The sequence below is a fragment of the Pogona vitticeps genome, chromosome 10 (genome assembly GCF_051106095.1).
Source record: "Pogona vitticeps strain Pit_001003342236 chromosome 10, PviZW2.1, whole genome shotgun sequence".
Classification (NCBI taxonomy): Eukaryota; Metazoa; Chordata; class Lepidosauria; order Squamata; family Agamidae; genus Pogona; species Pogona vitticeps.
The window spans coordinates 15,134,056-15,153,092 of record NC_135792.1 but is presented as its reverse complement, the minus strand read 5'-3'; the positions used below and the strand labels follow the sequence as shown (position 1 = coordinate 15,153,092).

The window sequence follows — 19,037 nt, the reverse complement described above, 5'->3', positions numbered from 1 at the left end:
TTTTTAAAAAGTTGACTAAGCTATACCTAAAATGCAAAGCTTTTAGAGTAGAGGGTGCTTTTAATGTCAGAAATTTATATTCAGATCTCTCTTCCATTGTGAATATAACATACACTTGAGCAAGCCACTGTTTCTCAGTCAGTTCTGAACAAAGAAAATGCCATGTAGTTCCCAAGATTACACAAATGTAAGAGTAGGTGATACTTTTTATAAGGACCACTAAAAATTAAAGAAATTTCCAGCTTTTGTCGATAAAATTCCTCTTCTTCAGGCTTAGCACAACTCCTCTATGGATACTGCAGAAAAACTATTTTAAAAAGTCCAGGAATGGATGGTACATGTCTGTGAGAGGTGACAGGAGTCCTCTTGAGGATGTTGTCTTGAGCAGGTTTGTCGTGGGGTTGGATTTTTTACATCCCTGCTGGGAAGACGGAAAGGTTGGCAGTTGTTCTGCGACGGCCCCTCCCCCTCCCCCGATGTGCGCCCGCTCCCGTTTCTTGTTTGGCTTATGGGTGTGGAGAGAGAGAAGACGGAAGCATAGCAGCCTCTAGTCAAGCACAAGTTGGAGGTTATCATTTGGTTTATTCACCAAGTAGAGATAGCTAATTGCACTAAACTAGTCAAATTGTTTTATTTTTACCTGGCGAGCGTGCAAGAAGATGTCTCCTCAGGTTGCAGTCGCCTCTGGCTGATGTGAAGCATCCATCCATTGTAGCTGGTGTTGAGAGGCCATGCCATCTTGTAGATGGTGCTGCGCATGGCCGTTAATGGGATCTTACATAGTCCAGAAGGAACAAAGACTTAATAGGGATTTTGTTGGAGGAGAAGCAGGATGAAAATAAAATATAATCACTGATCCGTCCCCTTTATTGTCCTTTTGTGGACAAATTACTTATCCAGGCTGAGGTTCATGACTCTGATAGCCAAACCTAACTTGAAATGGCTTTTGAATCTCAGAAATAGGCCTGTTGTTGTCCTGGTGGTCTGGTGTGGTGTTTTGCTGAGAGGATTTATGTGAGGCCTCAACAGGGGACAGGGGCTGCCGAGGTGAGGCTGTGTCAGGAAGATTCAGGAGGCCTTTAGTTTGATTTTATGTTTTTTAATAGGAATTCACCCAAGTTAATGGGTTTCTTCAAATTCAAGGAAGGAAAACAAGGAATGAACCAAATCAGACAGGGTTTTTGAGGGCTTAACTCTTGTCTGGGTTTGAATCTTTCAGTATTCAGCCATGTTTGTGGTGCTGATTTAAGATATGGCAAACAAATAATTGTAAGCAAATCATGTAACACAATGTTTGACAAGCACAAATTAAATGTAGATAGAGTGAAAAACTAATAAAGGGTATTTTTAAAAAATATGGCAACTCTTCCCACCCCCACCTCTTGACTCTCTCCTCACCTGAGTAGCTAAAGAACTGGCAACAACACAGTGAAACAAATGGAGGTGGCTGGTTTGTGGGCGTCGTGAAAGCACAACAAATTATTTGCTGTTATATTTTTCCTGTCAGGAGGGGATGGTGTAATTGTGTAATTTTCCCTATGGTTCCAAAACAACTTGACTAGCCTTGAAATAAGGGGAGACAGTGCACAATTTACTGCTTGGCCTCAGACAGCAAGTTGACTTCAGCCACAGGAGACTAGTTCCTGCTTTTTATTTAAGAAGCTCTCGCTGCATGCTAGTGTTCTATTTAAAGAGGAGTAGAAAGGGTCCTTTTTCAGTCCCAAAATAGTGCTTCTGCAAAAATCACTATTCCAATCAACCAAGTTATATTTGTACAAGGAGGTTTTGCCTGCATACTTGCAGAAACTCTGTAACTATCAAGCCAATCGCACTAACATTGTTATGCAAAAGGTTTCATCCAAAAAGAAACCTGACCTTTGTCTTTAAGGTCTGGTCCCCTTAACTACATAGTGGAGGGGCATAAAAAAGTTAAAATTAGAAGAATTCTGGAATAGGACTGTTGGGTTTCAATCTGGGCCCTGCCAGTTTTCCCCACAATATTTTTCAGTACTATTGCATCCATCACACAGAGAACATGGATTGTCTTATTTGGGACTCAGTCCTTGTCTAGGCAGAGTGTGCCTAACTGCGTGTCCTTTCTATTTTCAGGAAGATTGTGAATTCTACATCATACTAGATTGCTTCCGAGTGATGCCCTTGAACAGGCAGGCAACAAAGCAGCATGATTGGTGAGAAGTTTAATTTCTCCAAGTATGATTTTGATGTTGGGATGTATTGGGGGGGGGGGGTCACAGATTGCTAGATTCCTTTCTTGTGCTAAAGCAAGAGAAAATAAATCCAAAATATTGTAGTGAAAGTTGTTTCCTGTCTTGCAAGGCAGCAATAAGAAATTCCTCAGAAAAAAATCCAAAACATTTCTAGCAGTGCAGTTTCCTGTTTTTATACCTAGAAAGGTGAAACAATGGTAAAGGCATTTGTCCTAGTAATTTTGTTCCATAATGTAGCCTTGAAACATCTACAAGCAACTAGAACTCTCCAGTCTGTGACTTACTTCCTTATCTCTTTCTTGCCACATACATTATGCAAACTTGTAAAGTAGCGATCAGTAACTATTAGCATTAAAAAACAGAAATGGTTATGTACCTCAAGTTTTCTCCCTTTTGTCCCTATAGCAGGAGTCCCCAACCCCTGGTCCATGGCCTGGTGCTGGTCTGTGGGCTTCCTTTAACTGGGACGCGGACATGGATCTCCGCCCCCCCTGACACGCATGCACAGTGGGCATGTCGCACTTGTGGAGGGGTGTGTCCTATGCAGTGGTCCCCAACCTTTTTCGGTCTGCGGACCGGCTGGAGAAGGTGGGGCACCCCCCCGTGCTCGTGTGCATGAGCGAACAAGTGCGCATGCTCTCACACGAGCATGCATGTGCCCATGCGCATGCACAACTGGTGGCACAGCACTTGTCTGCACACGCGTGCTCGTGCACATGTGGAAACAGCGGCATGCTGGAGCACGTACACAGGTGCAAACGGGCTGTGTAGGGTGTGTGCAGGGGTGGGTGGGCCGGGAGGTCTGTCTCGGAGGCTTGGTCCGGCTCAGGCCATGGACCGGCACTGGGCCGCAGACTGGGGGTTGGGGACCTCTGTCCTATAGGAGAACATTCCAGTTTCACTTTTCATAAACACTTCAACAGCATCATTATAAGCCTCTTTTCTTCCTCCAGCTTAAACAAAATGTGTTACATCCTTTCTTTATTCATTACACTTTTAGCTTTCTTTGTGCAGCAATGCAGACAGCATTTAAACAGATAAAGCTGGGCCACTATTACTATAGTATAGTATATTCCTTCTTACATTGTCGAGACATTTCAAAGGTTCCAGTTACCCATGACCACAAGTCCCCTGGCCTGTCCTCTGGGATATAAGCTGTCTTTCTGATTGTTTGGTATAAGATCTCTTCCCTTTTTAATTTGTAATTTTTTAAATTATAAACCAAAATACATATACTACTACTGTTTCCCTGAAAATAAGACCTAACCTGAAAATAAGCCGTAGTATGATTTTTCAGGATGCTCGTAATATAAGCCCTACCCCAAAAATAAGCTCTAGTTAAGTGAAACCCCGCCTTCCACCATTGTGCAGCATCCAGAAGATGACATGACTGTATTTGAATAAATATAGATTGTTGTACATGAAAAAATCCCCTAAAATAAGCTCTAATGTGTTTTTTGGAGCAAAAATTAATATAAAACCATGTCTTATTTTCATGGAAACACAATAACACATAAAACTTAATACAGTTGTGTTCAAAATTATTCAACCCCCAATGCTGTAAAGGGGTTTAGGGACTATAGTGTACATTTGGAATTGTATTCAGAATGAAATCCTACAAGGACGTTTTAAAGAACCAAATGCAACTAAAATAACATCAATTGTTTATGTAATACAGTAGTAAATGTTTCTTTTGTGGTTTCTTCATTGCCACAATTATTCAACCCCTTAAAGACTACCACTCTGAAGAAGAGAGGTTCATTCAGGTGTTTTCGATCAGGTATTGAAAACACCTGTGGATGTCACCGAGCACCAATCAAGCATAATAAGCACCAATTAGGCAGCTTTAAAATGACTGTGATACTCAGCTCCTTCTAGACATTTACTGGTATGGTTACAAACATGGTGAAGTCAAGAGAATGGTCCAGGAAGACAAGAGAAGAGGTGATTTGTCTTCACAGGAAGGGCAATGGCTATAAGAAGATTGCAAAGAAGTTAAACATACCAAGAGACACCATAGGAAGCATCATTCACAGATTCAAGGCAAAGGGCACTGTTGAAATGCTACCTGGTCGTGGAAGAAAGAAGATGCTGACTTCGACTGCTGTGCGCTACCTAAAGCGTAGAGTGGTGAAAAGTCCCCGTGTGACTGCTGAGGAACTGAAAAAAGATTTGTCAGATGTGGGTATAGAAGTTTCAGCTCAGACAATAAGGCGCACACTGCGTAATGAAGGTCTCCATGCCAGAACCCCCAGGCGCACCCCCTTGCTGTCTCCCAAGAATAAGAAGAGTCGACTGCAGTATGCCAAAAGTCATGTGGGCAAACCACAAAAGTTGTGGGATAGTGTTCTGTGGACTGATGAAACAAAATTAGAACTGTTTGGGCCCATGGATCAACGCTATGTTTGGAGGAGGAAGAACAAGGCATATGACGAAAAGAACACCTTGCCTACTGTGAAGCATGGCGGAGGGTCAATAATGCTTTGGGGCTGTTTTGCTTCTGCAGGTACAGGGAAGCTTCAGCGTGTACAAGGTACCATGAATTCTCTTCAGTACCAGGAGATATTGGATGAAAATGTGATGCAGTCCGTCACACACCTGAGGCTTGGGAGACGTTGGACCTTTCAACAGGACAATGATCCCAAGCATACCTCCAAGTCCACTAGAGCATGGTTGCAGAGGAAAGGCTGGAACATTTTGGAGTGGCCATCGCAGTCACCAGACTTAAATCCGATTGAGAAACTCTGGTGGGACTTAAAGAAAGCAGTTGCAGTGCGCAAGCCTAAGAATTTGACTGAACTGGAGGCTTTTGCCCATGAAGAATGGGCGAAGATACCCGTAGATCGCTGCAAGACACTTGTGTCAAGCTATGCTTCACGTTTAAAAGCTGTTATAACTGTAAAAGGATGTTGTACTAAGTACTAAGATTGAATGTCACTTGGGGGTTGAATAAAAACTAATAATGATGTGAGCACAGAAAAGACATTTGTGGTTATTTCATTATAAACTTAAGGTTATATTTCTCTGACCTACAAGTGCCTCTTTCATGTAAATGTAAGCAAGATGACTGAATGATCAAAATCAATGTCAAAATGGCCAAAACATTCAATTTCAGTGGGGGTTGAATAATTTTGAACACAACTGTATATGAGCACAAAATACTAGTACACCCCTCCCCATAGGGACCATTATAATTTGTATAGTTTTGCTTATAATCATGCTTTTCCTTCCCCTTTATCTACTCCCAAAATCCTTCCAAAATTACATATATTCATTGCCCATTGTTTCCCTTCCCCGTACACAATACAGTTTTGTAAATTCTTCACATGTTTCATTGAATCTATTAATCTTTATCGCTCCTTTCCTTGAATTAATTTCTGAAGTCAGTTTATCATTAACTGCTATGTCCTATACTTTTTCTCTTGTAATTTATTTATTAGACTACTTTTAACACATTCTGCTGTTCACTAGTGTTTTACAATGATTACTTTTTCTCAGTCTGCTTGGCTTCTGATCTGCCAATTTTAACTCAGCAGCTGCAGCCTTACTTAATCTCCGACAGTGGCTATAACTGCATTATTTTATCTTAAATCATTCCACACACTTCACAAGGGTTCTACTCACAAGGGAGAGTGGTGAGAAAGTGAAGGAAGTCTCCTTTAAACAGGGCAATCTTATTATTCCATGAGGGTCCAGGAGTTATATGGTCTAGCATCTGCACATCTGCAGATGCTGGGTCCTTCCCCAAAATCTCTTACTCGTTCATGGGCATCAGGACTATATACACAACATTCTGGGCCCATGAATGCATGCAGTCCCCACTTTTAGTGGACATAATATCTAAAGCTATTCAGTTCTGGACAGTAATTTCATGAATTTATTTGCTAACTGTCCATCAGTTCCAAAGCTCCAGTCAGTTCTTAATTTTGCATGTTATGAACTAATGAAGTCCCTGTACTTCTTCCTCTCTTGCTGAGGACTGGATGTCATCATGGCTATTGTGATTATTTTGACATGTCAGCTCTGAATAGTGATGTTGTGCCACATCCAAACAAGACTCCAAGATTTTTTGGCCAATAAGTTCTTCTCCTTTATTCTGTTTATTTTACTTTTAATAATAAGCTGTATCAATTCTTACTTTTCATTTTTCATTGCATGACCAGAATATTTTGTCTCTATATTTTATGTGTTTTTTGATTTCCTGGTAATATTTATTCGCTTCATTGTTTATCATATCACTTTCTGTTTAAAAGCTTCACTGATTTTTATTTTATTTTAATTTTGTTTTGTTTTATTCACTTCTATGCTATCTTTCCTCTGGCATCTTATTTGATCTTTTGACTGTGGCGAAATCTGAGATACTAAGATGTCATTTTTTAAATAGCAATCAAGAACCATCAGTGCTGCAGAAGATAAAGGAACTATGGCAGTAAGTATATATTTTTTAATTTATTTGTTTTATTTATATCCCACCTATCTAGTCCCTCAGGACCACTCTAGGCGGCTATATATGGTCCCAAATTTGCTGTTATGTGGTTCTCATTTGATTTAGTTTAAAGTTAGCAATTGCAGTGGCTTACCAGTACTCATCCTAGGTATAATTTTGCAGATATTTGTAAGCATTTTAGAATTTTTACTTTAGAGTGTAGAATGCTTTCATTTTCCCATAAATTCCATGAAAAAATGACTACCAGTTTTGAGTTCTGCATTATGCCAGATAGCAAACTTCATTAGTGTAGTGGTCAAAATTGTGCGGGCAGCTCAGATGACGAAATGTTTTCAAAGGGTAGTACAGGTAGTGAGATATTCTCATCCCAAACACAAATTTGTTTAGAGCCAAGTGCAGCTTGTCAAAGCTGGAAGAGCAAGATGTTCAAATTTTGCCTAGGCTGGTATATGATAAGAGGCTCCCAAATGCCACTTATTTAAGCACTCAGTCATAAAGCTAAAGCATCCCTTTTGTATCATTAATTAAATTATGTGTAATTTTCAATTAAATATAAACACAAGAATATATTAAAAATATCTATTTCTTCTTCGTGGTCTCTGTGAAGTCCCATATGGGTTAGTTCAACACATGGACAAACAACTTTGAACCTTCTGGAACCTGCAGAGTGTTAAACCATACCCCTCTTCCCTATCCATGCTCTGCACTCTGCCTATTGCCTGCCAGATAATTTCCCCACCACCACCACCACTGTGTGAACAACTGGTGTCCTCAGAACCATAGGAAAGTGCAGGAAAGTCTTCCTTTTTTCTTTCCTTTTTCTATTTACTGAAATATATTTATATTATAAAGGAGTAGTTTAGCATTAGTTTTCCCTCTTTCCCCGTAGTTTTTCCTCAGCTCTGTTTTTCCTGCTGCTTTGCAATCTAAGATCATTCCCATCATTTTGTGGCCTCTATGAGACCTTTCAGGCACTGTGTGGAATACAGTAATAAGGGCCATTTTTGTCTAGGTGAGACACAGCAATCTCCTCTTTGCCAATTATGTAAAAAGCTGAACAAAGACACCATCTAAAATTGCCAACAGTGACTGTGGACTGGCAAAGATCCTTCCAGGCTGTAGATGTTACTGCCAAAGAGTCGTGTGTTGTTAAGGATCCTGTTCCTCTGAAACTGCTCGTTATGGAGCCTCTAGCTTGCGCTGCAGATGCACCAGAATTGGTGCCTGGGGACTCAGAAAAACCGTTCACCAAGTCTGACCCTAAGCTGTCTTTTTCTGAGGTGGCAAAAGCATCAGATTCTATACGCTTTGACTAGAAAAATAACAAGGTACTGATACCAAACAGCAGCTGAAGAAAACAAAATAAAAAAAACTGAGATCTCCAACTCTGACACTGATCCCCCACTCAGCACCAGAGATCCCTCCTTGAGACAACAAACTTGTCTGCATCGACTTGGCTTTGGAGTCAGAATTACATTTGAGACTGTATAGCCTATTGAGGAATTATCATATCTGCCTCCACCCATTCACCCAAGTGGGGACATTTTAAAGAACTCAAACCTCAGCCTCCTCCTCTGGTTCCATCTCCAGAGTGCTTATCCATTTCTTCATAAGCCTCGGCATTAACTTCAAGATGAAGCAAAGTTCAGACTAAATCTAGTCATCACCATCCGCATTGCTACTGGTGTCAGGAGGAACACAGGCTTTCAGCCCCTCTGTACCCAGCCCCAATAACATATTTTATCCCTACTCCAGATTGGCCTATGCTTTCTTGCTCCTACCACATGCTGCCTGGACATGACATTCTCCGCATTCTACACTCTTCCACCTCAAGAGCCATCACAGTCACCTTCTCCAAAACCAAAAGTTTCCTGGAAGGCCAGCACTACACTTGATCTTGGTCAGGATCACTCTAGCTTGCCACCAAACTTAACTCAGTTGCCAGAATGACCTTGACCGATTAAGAGAAAATGTGCACCAACTCCTCATGCCTCAGATGAATCCAATGATGCCTCAGAGTGCTCCCCCACTTCAACTGCATGTCAAGCCTTCCTGTCCCATTGTGAAGAACTCTACATCGCCCTTTCAGTCAGTGTTGAGACTTCCTGTAACATCTAAGGCTTGCAGCAACTTCTAATTTCCAACAGCCATACTTGGCATTGAGCCCTTCTACACCCAGCCCTGACATTTCTCAGGAGCTTTCCATACATTCTCAGATTCAATTATCTGTTGACCTTGGTTACAGTTAGTCACCACCCACCAACTTTGAGGAAACATCTTCCTCAGCTCTATATCAATCCGAATGTCTACAAGCTGCCATGAGCCTGAGTCCACCAGACTTCAACCATCTGAATTACTTACCTTGTCATCCTCTTCAAAACATTGTTGGGATCTGAAAGAGAAAGAAACTCTTATTAATATATTGGATGGTAACACTGAACTCCCTGATGGCAAGGGATCAGAACTCTCTTTGCTTCAAGTGACAGCCTCCGAGTCCGATGTCAGCGACACCCTCTCCCTCTGAAGATTTTGAATCTTATTCAGAGCTCATCTTCCAAATTGCAAAAACCTTCTAGCTTGAAATACAACCACCCTCTACTAGGTCAGATCTGGTTTATGATGAAATTAACAAGGATCCCCCCTCCCCAGTTCATATTGGTATTCTGCGTTCATAGCTAGATCTTGCTAATCAGCTCTGGCAAAAATCATCCACCCTGCCACCCATATCGAGCTGGGTAAAAAGCCTTTATAAATGCCTCAACAGTTTCTACATAAACACCCAGAAATGAACTCTATTATTGTTGAGGTGTTGTGAACAAAGACAGGAGGACATCCCAGTGCAACACCTAGTAACAGGAAAGACAGGGAACTGAACATTATTAGAAAGTGAATTTATTTCACCACTCTGCTGAGAGTGAAGGTGACTAATTACCAAGCAATTACGGCTGCATATCATAGATTTGCAGCCGTATGGCCAAAATGCAACCACTTGTAGAATTCCTGCCAGAGGAAGAGAAAGTGCTGGCGCTCTATCTACACCTACCCTTGCAAAACAGGAGATGTACTCCATGCAAAAGATGGTACAGCAAAAAACATTGCTGCTGTGGTTGCAGCATATGCATGATATGCATAAAATCAAGAGGCATCTCAGAGAACTCCAGAGCTTGCATTGAGGATCTCCCCTTTGATTAGGGGTGGTCCCTTCAGTACAAAAACTGATGGTATTTTATTATTTTTATTTATTCGATTTTTATATCGCCCATCTGGCTGCCAAGGCCACTCTGAGCAACCTCTGTGGGCATATGGGCTTCCTCCCGAACCTCATTAGTGGCATCATCCTTACTGAAGGCGTACTTATTTCACACCTTCCTCCTGCTATACCTCTGACAGGTCCCACCCACCACCTGTAGTTTCCTCACAACATGCAAGACATTTCTCTCGTAAACCTTGATATAGGTTTAGCCCCCAACAATCAGGCCAGAAAACCAAGCAGCAAATGACTCCCCTTTGGTCAAGAACCAAATCCAATTTCCCACTCTACATCCCACTATAGTGCCATATTTGAACACCTTGTACCGTATTACAAGAAACAATTGGTTTCTCTCCATATTCCACCATGGCCGTACTTCCAACTGGATGCTTTAGGAGCACTCCACCATCCCACATCGCTGTTGCAGAAAACTGCCATCTTTGCAGTCCCTTCAAGCCGACCATGGCTTCTATTCTCAATGTTCAGTTTACAGCTACTTTGGATCTTAGCCTATTCGTTAATACTGAAAATTCTCATCTTACCCCAACACAAACTATTCAGTACATCGGAGCTCTGCTTGATTCCACCAAAGCAAAAGCATTCCTGCCCAAATAGAGAATGAAAAATATCTGGAATCTTGTACCAGTTTTGCTCCCAGTGTTCCAGTTACCACACACACAATTCAGAGACTGCTGGATCTGATGGTGTCAACCACATCAGTCCTCCCACACACACAAGATGAGACCTGAAACTTGGCACTTTACTATCTATTAACAGACAGCATCAAGAAAAAATTGGATGGCAATAGAACTAGGCTTCCATGGGATAAATATTTTCCATCCATGTTGCAGGGGAGGACAATCAAGAGGCTAATGTCCTGAGCAGGAATTGCTCCTCCATTCAGTTTTTCAGTGCATCTGTACCATCTGTAGAAAACCTATTTGCAACTGCAGCAGACCTATTGACCTATTTGTAACCACAGAAAAAAGAACTGTGAGCTTTTCTGCAGAGCAGGATACGGAAGTGAATCCTTAGGATAGCATTTCTAATCAAATGGAAGAGGAAGACGTTCTACCTTTTCTCTTATTTCTCTGTTGCATCAGGCTGTAGTGACACTCAGACAGGACAACTTAAGATGCTATTCTCATCGCTCCTTGGTAGCCAAACAATGGTTTGCCACCATCAGGGGGATGGCGTTGGACATCATACAGCTCCCATCTACACCTGATCTTCTTACTCAGGGCATTTTTGTACACCCAGACCTGCCTCACTTCAAATTGACAGCTTGGCAGGTTCTCCCAAATTAAAAGAGATCATGATTGAGTCTCGCAAACCATCCACAAGATGCAGCTGCCTTTACAACTGAAAGAAGTTTAAAGACTTCACACAATCTGAAGAAGATTCTCACATCCACCCACAGCTCTCTACTCTTCTTCATTTTCTCCTACCCTTAATATGATTTGGCCTTGCACAGTCCTCTGTTTAGGTTTATTTGTCTGCTACAACTGCTCATCAACTTCACAACTCGGCTGCCTCCCATTTTTTTCAAATACCCAACCTTAAAGAGGTTGCAGATGGGTCTTCAAAATACCAACCCAGATATAAAAATATCACCTTCACAATGTTCTCTTCCCCTTGTTGTATCCTGCCTCACCAAGCCTCCTTTGGGGCAAATCAAACGTGTTTCTTTTAAAACTCTCTTCCTGGTTGTCATCATATTAGCATGACAAGCAGGTGAGCTGACTGAACTCTGATCTGACTTACCTTTCCTTCAGTTCCACAGAGACAAAGTGACTCTCTTTTTGGACCTACCTGGCTTTCCTCCCCAAAGATTTTTCTTGTTTCCAGCTGAACCAACGTATTGTGTTACCCAACTTTTACCCCTTAGCCCTTTTCTAACGTGGAAAGGATTCTCCACACTCTAGATGTGTATTGGGATCTCGCTTTTTACTTGTCTGAAACCAACTTCGGACAATCCCTTAAACTCTTTTGTCTTCTAAGGTTCTAAAAGGGTACATCATCTCCCCCCTCATATGCATCCCAGCTCACAGAGGTCACAAAGAAGAAAAGGTTAGTTTAATTGTATTTCTTTGAGTTGTCATCTGTGAATTCACACAACTCGCCCGGCTTCCCCACGGTCTGTCATGAAACATCTTCACCTTTGTGGGATCAGTGGCAGACTGTGACAACTGAAAAGTAAGAGGCAGTGCCTGGAGCATGTGTAGGGAAGAGGGGCATTGTTTAACATACTTCAGGTTCTAGAAGGTTCCCAGATATTTGCTTATGTGCAGAATTTACCAATATGTGTGCATTCACATATGACCACTGGAAGAACTACAGCTACAAGTAAGGAACTTTTCCTTCACTTGTAGCCAAGCTGGAAAAATATGGACTAGACAATGCAATCTTTAGATGGATTATTAGTTGGTTGATTCTACCCAAGAATTCTCACCAGTGATTACTTGTCATCTTAGAAAGAAGTGACAGGCGGAGTGCTGTCCTAGAATCCAATGTTGCTCAACATCTTTCCTAGACGTGCCCAGGACTGCAACTCTGATATTCTGTGATTAGTCAAAGTGACATTCTGTAAGCCATTATTCATAGAAAGGCAGTCCAAACAAAAAGTTATAACTTTTGAGTGGCTTCTTAAATCAAGACCATATTTAGCAGAGTGGCAACTATGGGCTTGCTCTATGCTGAATTTGGAGAAGGCTCTACAAGGAACAGTGGTGCCTCGTATAACGAGTGCCCCGTTTAACGATGAATCCGCATAGCGAAGGGTTTTTTGCGATCGCTTTTGTGATCGCATTGCAATGTTGCCTATGGGGAAAAATCGCTTTGTGATTTTTTCCCCATATTCCCCATTTCCCCCCAGCTGAGCAGCGGGAGCCTCCGAAGGACCGCTCCCACCGCTCAGCTGGGGGAAAATGCCGGCAGTAGCCTCGGAAGGACCCTTCCGAAGGGTCCTTCCGAGGCCACCGCAGGGATTCCCCTTCGCATTGGGCATTTTCGCCCAGCTGAGCGGGAGCTCTCAGGCGCAGCGCTTTCGGAGAAGCCTCTCGGTGGGGGGAAAAGACCGGATCGGCTTCAGCCTTCCTTCCCCACAGCCTGGCTTCTCCCAAAGGGCTGCCCCAATTGTGCTTACAGCAGCGGAAGAGGTGCCCAGTGGGGGAGAAGGCAGGAGCCGATCTGTCATTTCTCCTCCACCGGGCACCTCTTCCGCTGCTGTAAGCACCATCGGGACAGCCCTTTGGGAGAAGCCGGGTGGTGGGGGAGAAGGCAGGAGCCAATCCCGTCTCCCCCCCCCCGAGGCTTCTCCCAAAGCACTGCGCCCGATGGTGCAGATAATCAGATAATCCTTTCCTATTGGAACGGATGTTTTCCCATAGCGATGTTTTTTTTGGAACCAATTAAACTCGTTAAGCGAGGCACCACTGTATTTCTAAAGTTATAATTTCAGTTAAAAATAAAACTTCCTCCCCTCTGTCATTTCATTTTGCTACATTTTTTCATGGCTCATAAGGAATTTGAAGTTTCCTAAAAGAAATAATTCTTGATACAACTTTGTTTTGTTTTAAGTTGATCTGACTTGTCATTTAGAAGACACAGCACCTTAAAGATGCTTATTTTACAAATAATATTTCAATAAACTCTGATTGCTTTAGTTTATTAAGGTATTTCATAGCTATTGTCCAAACTTCTTGCCAGTACCTTAGGACAGTGGTTCTCAAACTGGGGTTCCCAGATGTTCTTAGGCTGCATTTCCCAGAGGCCTTCTCCACTTGCTGTTCTAGCCAGGATTTCTGAGATTTGCAGTCCAAGAACATCTGCGGACCCCATTTTGAAAACCACTGCCTTAGGATACTGATGAATCTCAGTTAGGTGAAAGGGCTTACTTCTAGGCAAGATGATATATTGGGACTTTAGTATTACCACAGGAATGGTAATACTGGAAGCTGCAGGTGTGGCTATGGTGGGACTTGGACTTAAGGAGGAAGGGAAAACAGGACAGGAGGACTGTTTGAAGCATGCAAGGCCTAGGAGATACTGCCGCTACTGGAGAAGTTGAAGGCTAGGTGGGAGATGGACTGCAGATGTGATCCCAAGATTGGCTACTGAGCTGCACATGCCCACTGGAAGAAGCCACCTAGGTACACTGGGATCAAGCCAGGCACCAAGAGGCTCAAGAACCAGTATTAAGCTTGCTGCTGGCAGAAGCAGCAGCAAGGGCAGGCCGCGTTGCCAGAGAAACCCCACAGTCAGCCTACCTACTGGTCCCAGGAGCATAGGCTTCCTGCTCCTCCCCACCCTACACCAGCCAGGTCTGCGTAGCGTGTAGTCTCTTCCCCCGAGAGGTTTAGCACATCTACAGGCTGCCGGTTGCCAATGGGACTATGGAGGAGTGGCTGGAGAAGGAGGCTTTGCTGAACACCTCCAGGGACACTTGCCAGCGCGCATTGAGCATCCTTGTTTCAGCATCCCATGCCTAGCCTGACTGTGAGGGTTCCTGGACCTGATAGAGGAGGCAGGACTCTGCTCCTCTCCATAAGAAACACCACAGAAACAGTGCTCCAAAGACTGGGGAATGAAGTTAACTTCCTGTCACCCTGAATTACTGGTTTTACGTTGGCCCTTTAAAAGTTCAGCTTTAAACCTGGGATTCCTTCTTCACCTCTTCCAGTGTGGTCTTTCACACTCCACATTGAAGGTCTATATTGCGGTGATAGTCGTTCATCAACCTCAAAATGCTGACTACATCATTTGTTCAGGCATCCCACACTCAAATGATTTCTGCGTGGCCTACAGCATATTCACGCTCCATGCAAACCATCTACTCCTCTGTGGTTGCTCCAGCTTGTTCTTCCAGCTTGTCCTTAATCGACTGATGCACCCACCATTTGAACCATTGGCAATAACGCCAGAAAGACGCTTGACCTTGAAAACTACCTTTCTTTTTGCTGTCACTTCAGCCCGTAGGGCCAGTGACCTCTCTGCCCTATGTGTTGATCCACCTTTCCTACAATTCCATCCGGATACGGTTATGCTCTACCCTGACCTGACATTTCTCCTAAAGGTGGTATCTTGACTTTCATTTAGGACAACCTAAGTTCTATCTACATCAGGGGTCTCAAACATGCGGCCCGGGGGCCATTTGCGGCCCCCCAGATGATAGTTTGTGGCCCTCGCCTTGCCTGCCCCCCAAAGCGCCCACAGATCCTCTGCTGTCAAGAGTAAAAAAAAGCCTTGCCTCGCTCGCCGGCTCTCTCCCAAGACAGCACCTCTTGCACCCTCCATCCAGAACTGCAGCCTGCCAGCCTGCCCACCTGTCTGTCAGCTAAGTCAGTGGTTCTTAACCTTTTTGAAAGAAACGCCCCCTTGAGCCATTGAGGAAGTTATCATCGCCCCCTTCCCCGCGGTGATGATATCTTATTTATTTATTTATTTATTTAAGACACTTAAATGCAATGACCCCTGAAAACAAAATTCAATTCCAAGAAAATGAAATGCCCCCCAAAAGTAACATTTAATGATTTAGTTCCAAGCGAATTTTAAGATGCAAAAAGAAATATAAAAAGGGCATAAAAGCAAACTGCAATGCAGGAACTAAAAATTTCAAGACGAAAACTCTGAAACTAAATTAAGATTGGAGGAAAATATATATTCATGCACATTGTAAAAAGGCTGCAGCCATCTTCACAGGTTTGGCTTGCTCCAGCGCCCCCCTTCTGCTCCAGCACCCCCACACCGCCCCTTTTCGTGCTATCGCCCCCCTGAAAAATGAAATCGCCCCCTGGGGGGCATTATCGCCCACGTTAAGAACCACTGAGCTAAGTAAACTCCTGGGCGGCTTCCTCGGGCTCTTGCTCCGCTTGGCGGAAAATCTGATGCGGCCCAGCCTCACCCAGACTCTGTCTCTAGCGGCCCCCAGGTAAATTGAGTTTAAAACCCCTGATCTACATTCTTCCAGTCACCTGCTAATAACTTAGATAACTTTCTACACTCCTTGGATGTTAGGTGTGCCTTGGCATTTTATGTCTCTCATTCTGCTTCATTCTGGAAGTCTTAAGAGGTTCTCCAGTCACCTCTCAAACCATTTCCAAATAGATTGTATCCACAATTCATCTGGCATATTACCTTGCCCATGAATTCTTACTATGTCCAGTTCAGGCCCACTCTACAACAGTGGTTCTTAACCTTTGTTACTTGAATGCTTTTGAACTGCAACTCCCAGAAACCCCAGTCAGGACAGCTGGTGGTGAAGGCTTCTGGGAGTTGCAGTCCAAAACTCCTGAGTAACCCAAGGTTAAGGACCAGTGCTCTACAAGAGCCATAGCCACATCCACGCCATTCCACGCCCTTCATTTTTGCCATCCATTATCGGCTAGATGTCCGGGCCAAGGCTGATGCCTCATTTGGTTGCGCTGCCCTTGCCTCTGCTTTATCGTGACGTCCCACCTCCTGGCAAGTCAGCTTGCTAGTCACCCATTTGTGTGCATTCATAGAGACCATGAAGAAGAAAGAGAGGTTCGTCGTTTAGTCGTGTCCGACTCTTCGTGACCCCATGGACCAGAGCACACCAGGCCATCATATCTTCCACTGCCTCCCATAGTTGTGTCAAATTCATGTTGGTTGCTTCGATGAAACTGTCCAACCATCTCATCCTCTGTCGTCCCCTTCTCTTGCCGTCACACTTTCCTAACATCAAGGTCTTTTCCAAGGAGTCTTCTCTTCTCATGAGATGGCCAAAGTACTGGAGCCTCACCTTCAGGATCTGTCCTTCCAGTGAGCACTCAGGTTTGATTTCCTTTAGAATTGATAGGTTTGTTCTCCTTGCTGTTCAGGGGACTCTCAAGAGCCTCCTCCAGCACCACAATTCAAAGGCATCAATTCTTCGGCGGTCAGCTTTCTTTATGGTCCAGCTCTCACTTCCATACATCACTACAGGAAAAATGATAGCTTTGACACTGCCTCCATATCTTCCCTTTCTATTTCCCAGAAGGTGATGGGACCAGTGGCCATGATCTTAGTTTCTTCGATGTTGAGTTTCAGACCATTTTTTGCACTCTCCTCTTTCACCCTCATTACAAGGTTCTTTAATTTCTCCTCACTTTCTGCCATCAGAGTGGTATCATCTGCATATTGGAGGTTGTTGATATTTCTTCCGCCAGTCTTAATTCTGGCTTGGGATTCCTCCAGTCCAGCCTTCTGCATGATGTATTCTGCATATAAGTTAAATAAGCTGGGGGACAATATACAGCCTTGTCGTACTCCTTTCCCAATTTTGAACCAATCAGTTGTTCCATATCCAGTTCTAACTGTTGCTTCTTGTCCCACATATAGGTTTCTCAGGAGATAGATAAGGTGGTGAGGCACTCCCATTTCTTTAAGGACTTGCCATAGTTTGCTGTGGTCCACACAGTCAAAGGCTTTTGCATAGTCAATGAAGCAGAAGTAGATATTTTTCTGGAACTCTCTGGCTTTCTCCATAAACCAGCGCATGTTAGCAATTTGGTCTCTAGTTCCTCTGCCCCTTCGAAATCCAGTTTGTACTTCTGGGAGGTCTTGGTCCACATACTGCTGAAGCCTACCTTGTAGGATTTTAAGCATAACCTTGCTAGCATGTGAAATGAGTGCAATTGTACGGTAGTTGGGGTATTCTTTGGCACTGCCTTTCTTTGGGATTGGGATGTAGACTGACCTTTTCCAATCCTCTGGCCACTGTTGAGTTTTCCCAATTTGCTGGCATATTGAATGTAGCACCTTAACAGCATCATCTTTTAAGATTTTAAATAGTTCAACTGGAGTGCCACCACCTCCACTGGCCTTGTTGTTAGCCAGGCTTTCTAAGGCTCACTTGACTTCACTCTCCAGGATGTCTGGCTCAAGGTCAGTGTGAGCAAAGCCAGTTTCCTAAGAAACTGTTCTGCTACGGGACAGAGAGGATTCTGAGTGAATGATTCCTTTAACAGGCAAAAACGGGTCCAACAATTTTACCTTAGGGCAGCCCTTCCACTCATGCACCAAGTCTGACCCGATTTCTTTGAGAACCAAGATATACACGTGAGTTCTAGAGAATCTAATTCTCCTAGTACCCAGGAATATTCTGGACCCAAGGTAGCGTTACCGTGGCCTTGTAAAGAATAACCATTTAGGTAATCCAAATAACCAATTGTAGCATTTGTTCTGTTCAAGAAGCCAAAATCCAGATATTAAGCATATTTTGTTTTATTAGAAAAATAAAGTTCTGAAAGAATAAAGTTTATGCAATGCAAGGCATCTATATACATTTCCATCTCATCCAGTTAGATAAGAAACTGGACTCCTCTAGAAGAAACAAACATAACAAACTTTCTAACTAATAAAATTGGGAAAGGCAAGCTCCCCCTTTATTTCAGTAAAAATCTGCATCTTAAAATAATACTGTAAATCCCATTGTCCATAGTCCAGTCGAGAACATACCAATCTCCTGGAAAATCCAAGATCCATCAGTCCAAGAGGGAAAATCCTCTGCTAAAATCCATCAAACAGAAATAAGTCCCTTCTGTGTCTTTCAACCGTCATCCATGTTCACTTTCTCTCTCCTTCTGCCACTTACTCCCGCCTTGTTCTTCACAGCTAACAACCAATCAGGGGTAAGGAAAAAAGTAACTTGTCCCACCCCATCTTCTCATGAGAAAAGTTGTTATCATTCTAAGCTCTTGGAATGTTATGACTTTGCTCTCTCTGTACCAGGCCACCGAGGTAACGAGATAACAGGTCAGCCTGACCAATTTCTGTGAAGCAAAACTGCCTTTTGGAATTTTCCACTTTCAAGCACACAAGGACCAAAATGGATTCTTTTAGGCTAACTTCATAACCACATATCCAATCAGTAAATCACTTTCTAGCTTTCATAACCAAATTCATCACAGTCAGCAGCTACATTGTCTGGGTTGTCCGGGATATCCAAATCTTTCTGATATAATTCCTCTGTGTATTCTTGCCACCTCTTCTTGATGTCTTCTGCTTCTGTTAGGTCCCTCCCATTTTTGTCCTTTATCATGTCCATCTTTGCACAAAATGTTCCTCTAATATCTCCAATTTTCCTGAACTGGTTTTTCCTTTTATGTTA

The 19,037-nt window shown here is 43.1% G+C and overlaps 1 protein-coding gene across 1 annotated transcript in view; it reads left to right on the top strand.

Moving 5' to 3' along the window:
* Window positions 1-19,037, top strand: part of ACD (ACD shelterin complex subunit and telomerase recruitment factor) — a 45,005-nt gene that overhangs the window by 11,515 nt on the left and 14,453 nt on the right. Inside the window, exons 5-6 of the mRNA XM_020811456.3 lie at window positions 2,110-2,189; window positions 6,613-6,657. Coding sequence (XP_020667115.3) covers window positions 2,110-2,189; window positions 6,613-6,657 — 125 coding nt within the window. The remainder of the gene's footprint in view (window positions 1-2,109; window positions 2,190-6,612; window positions 6,658-19,037) is intronic.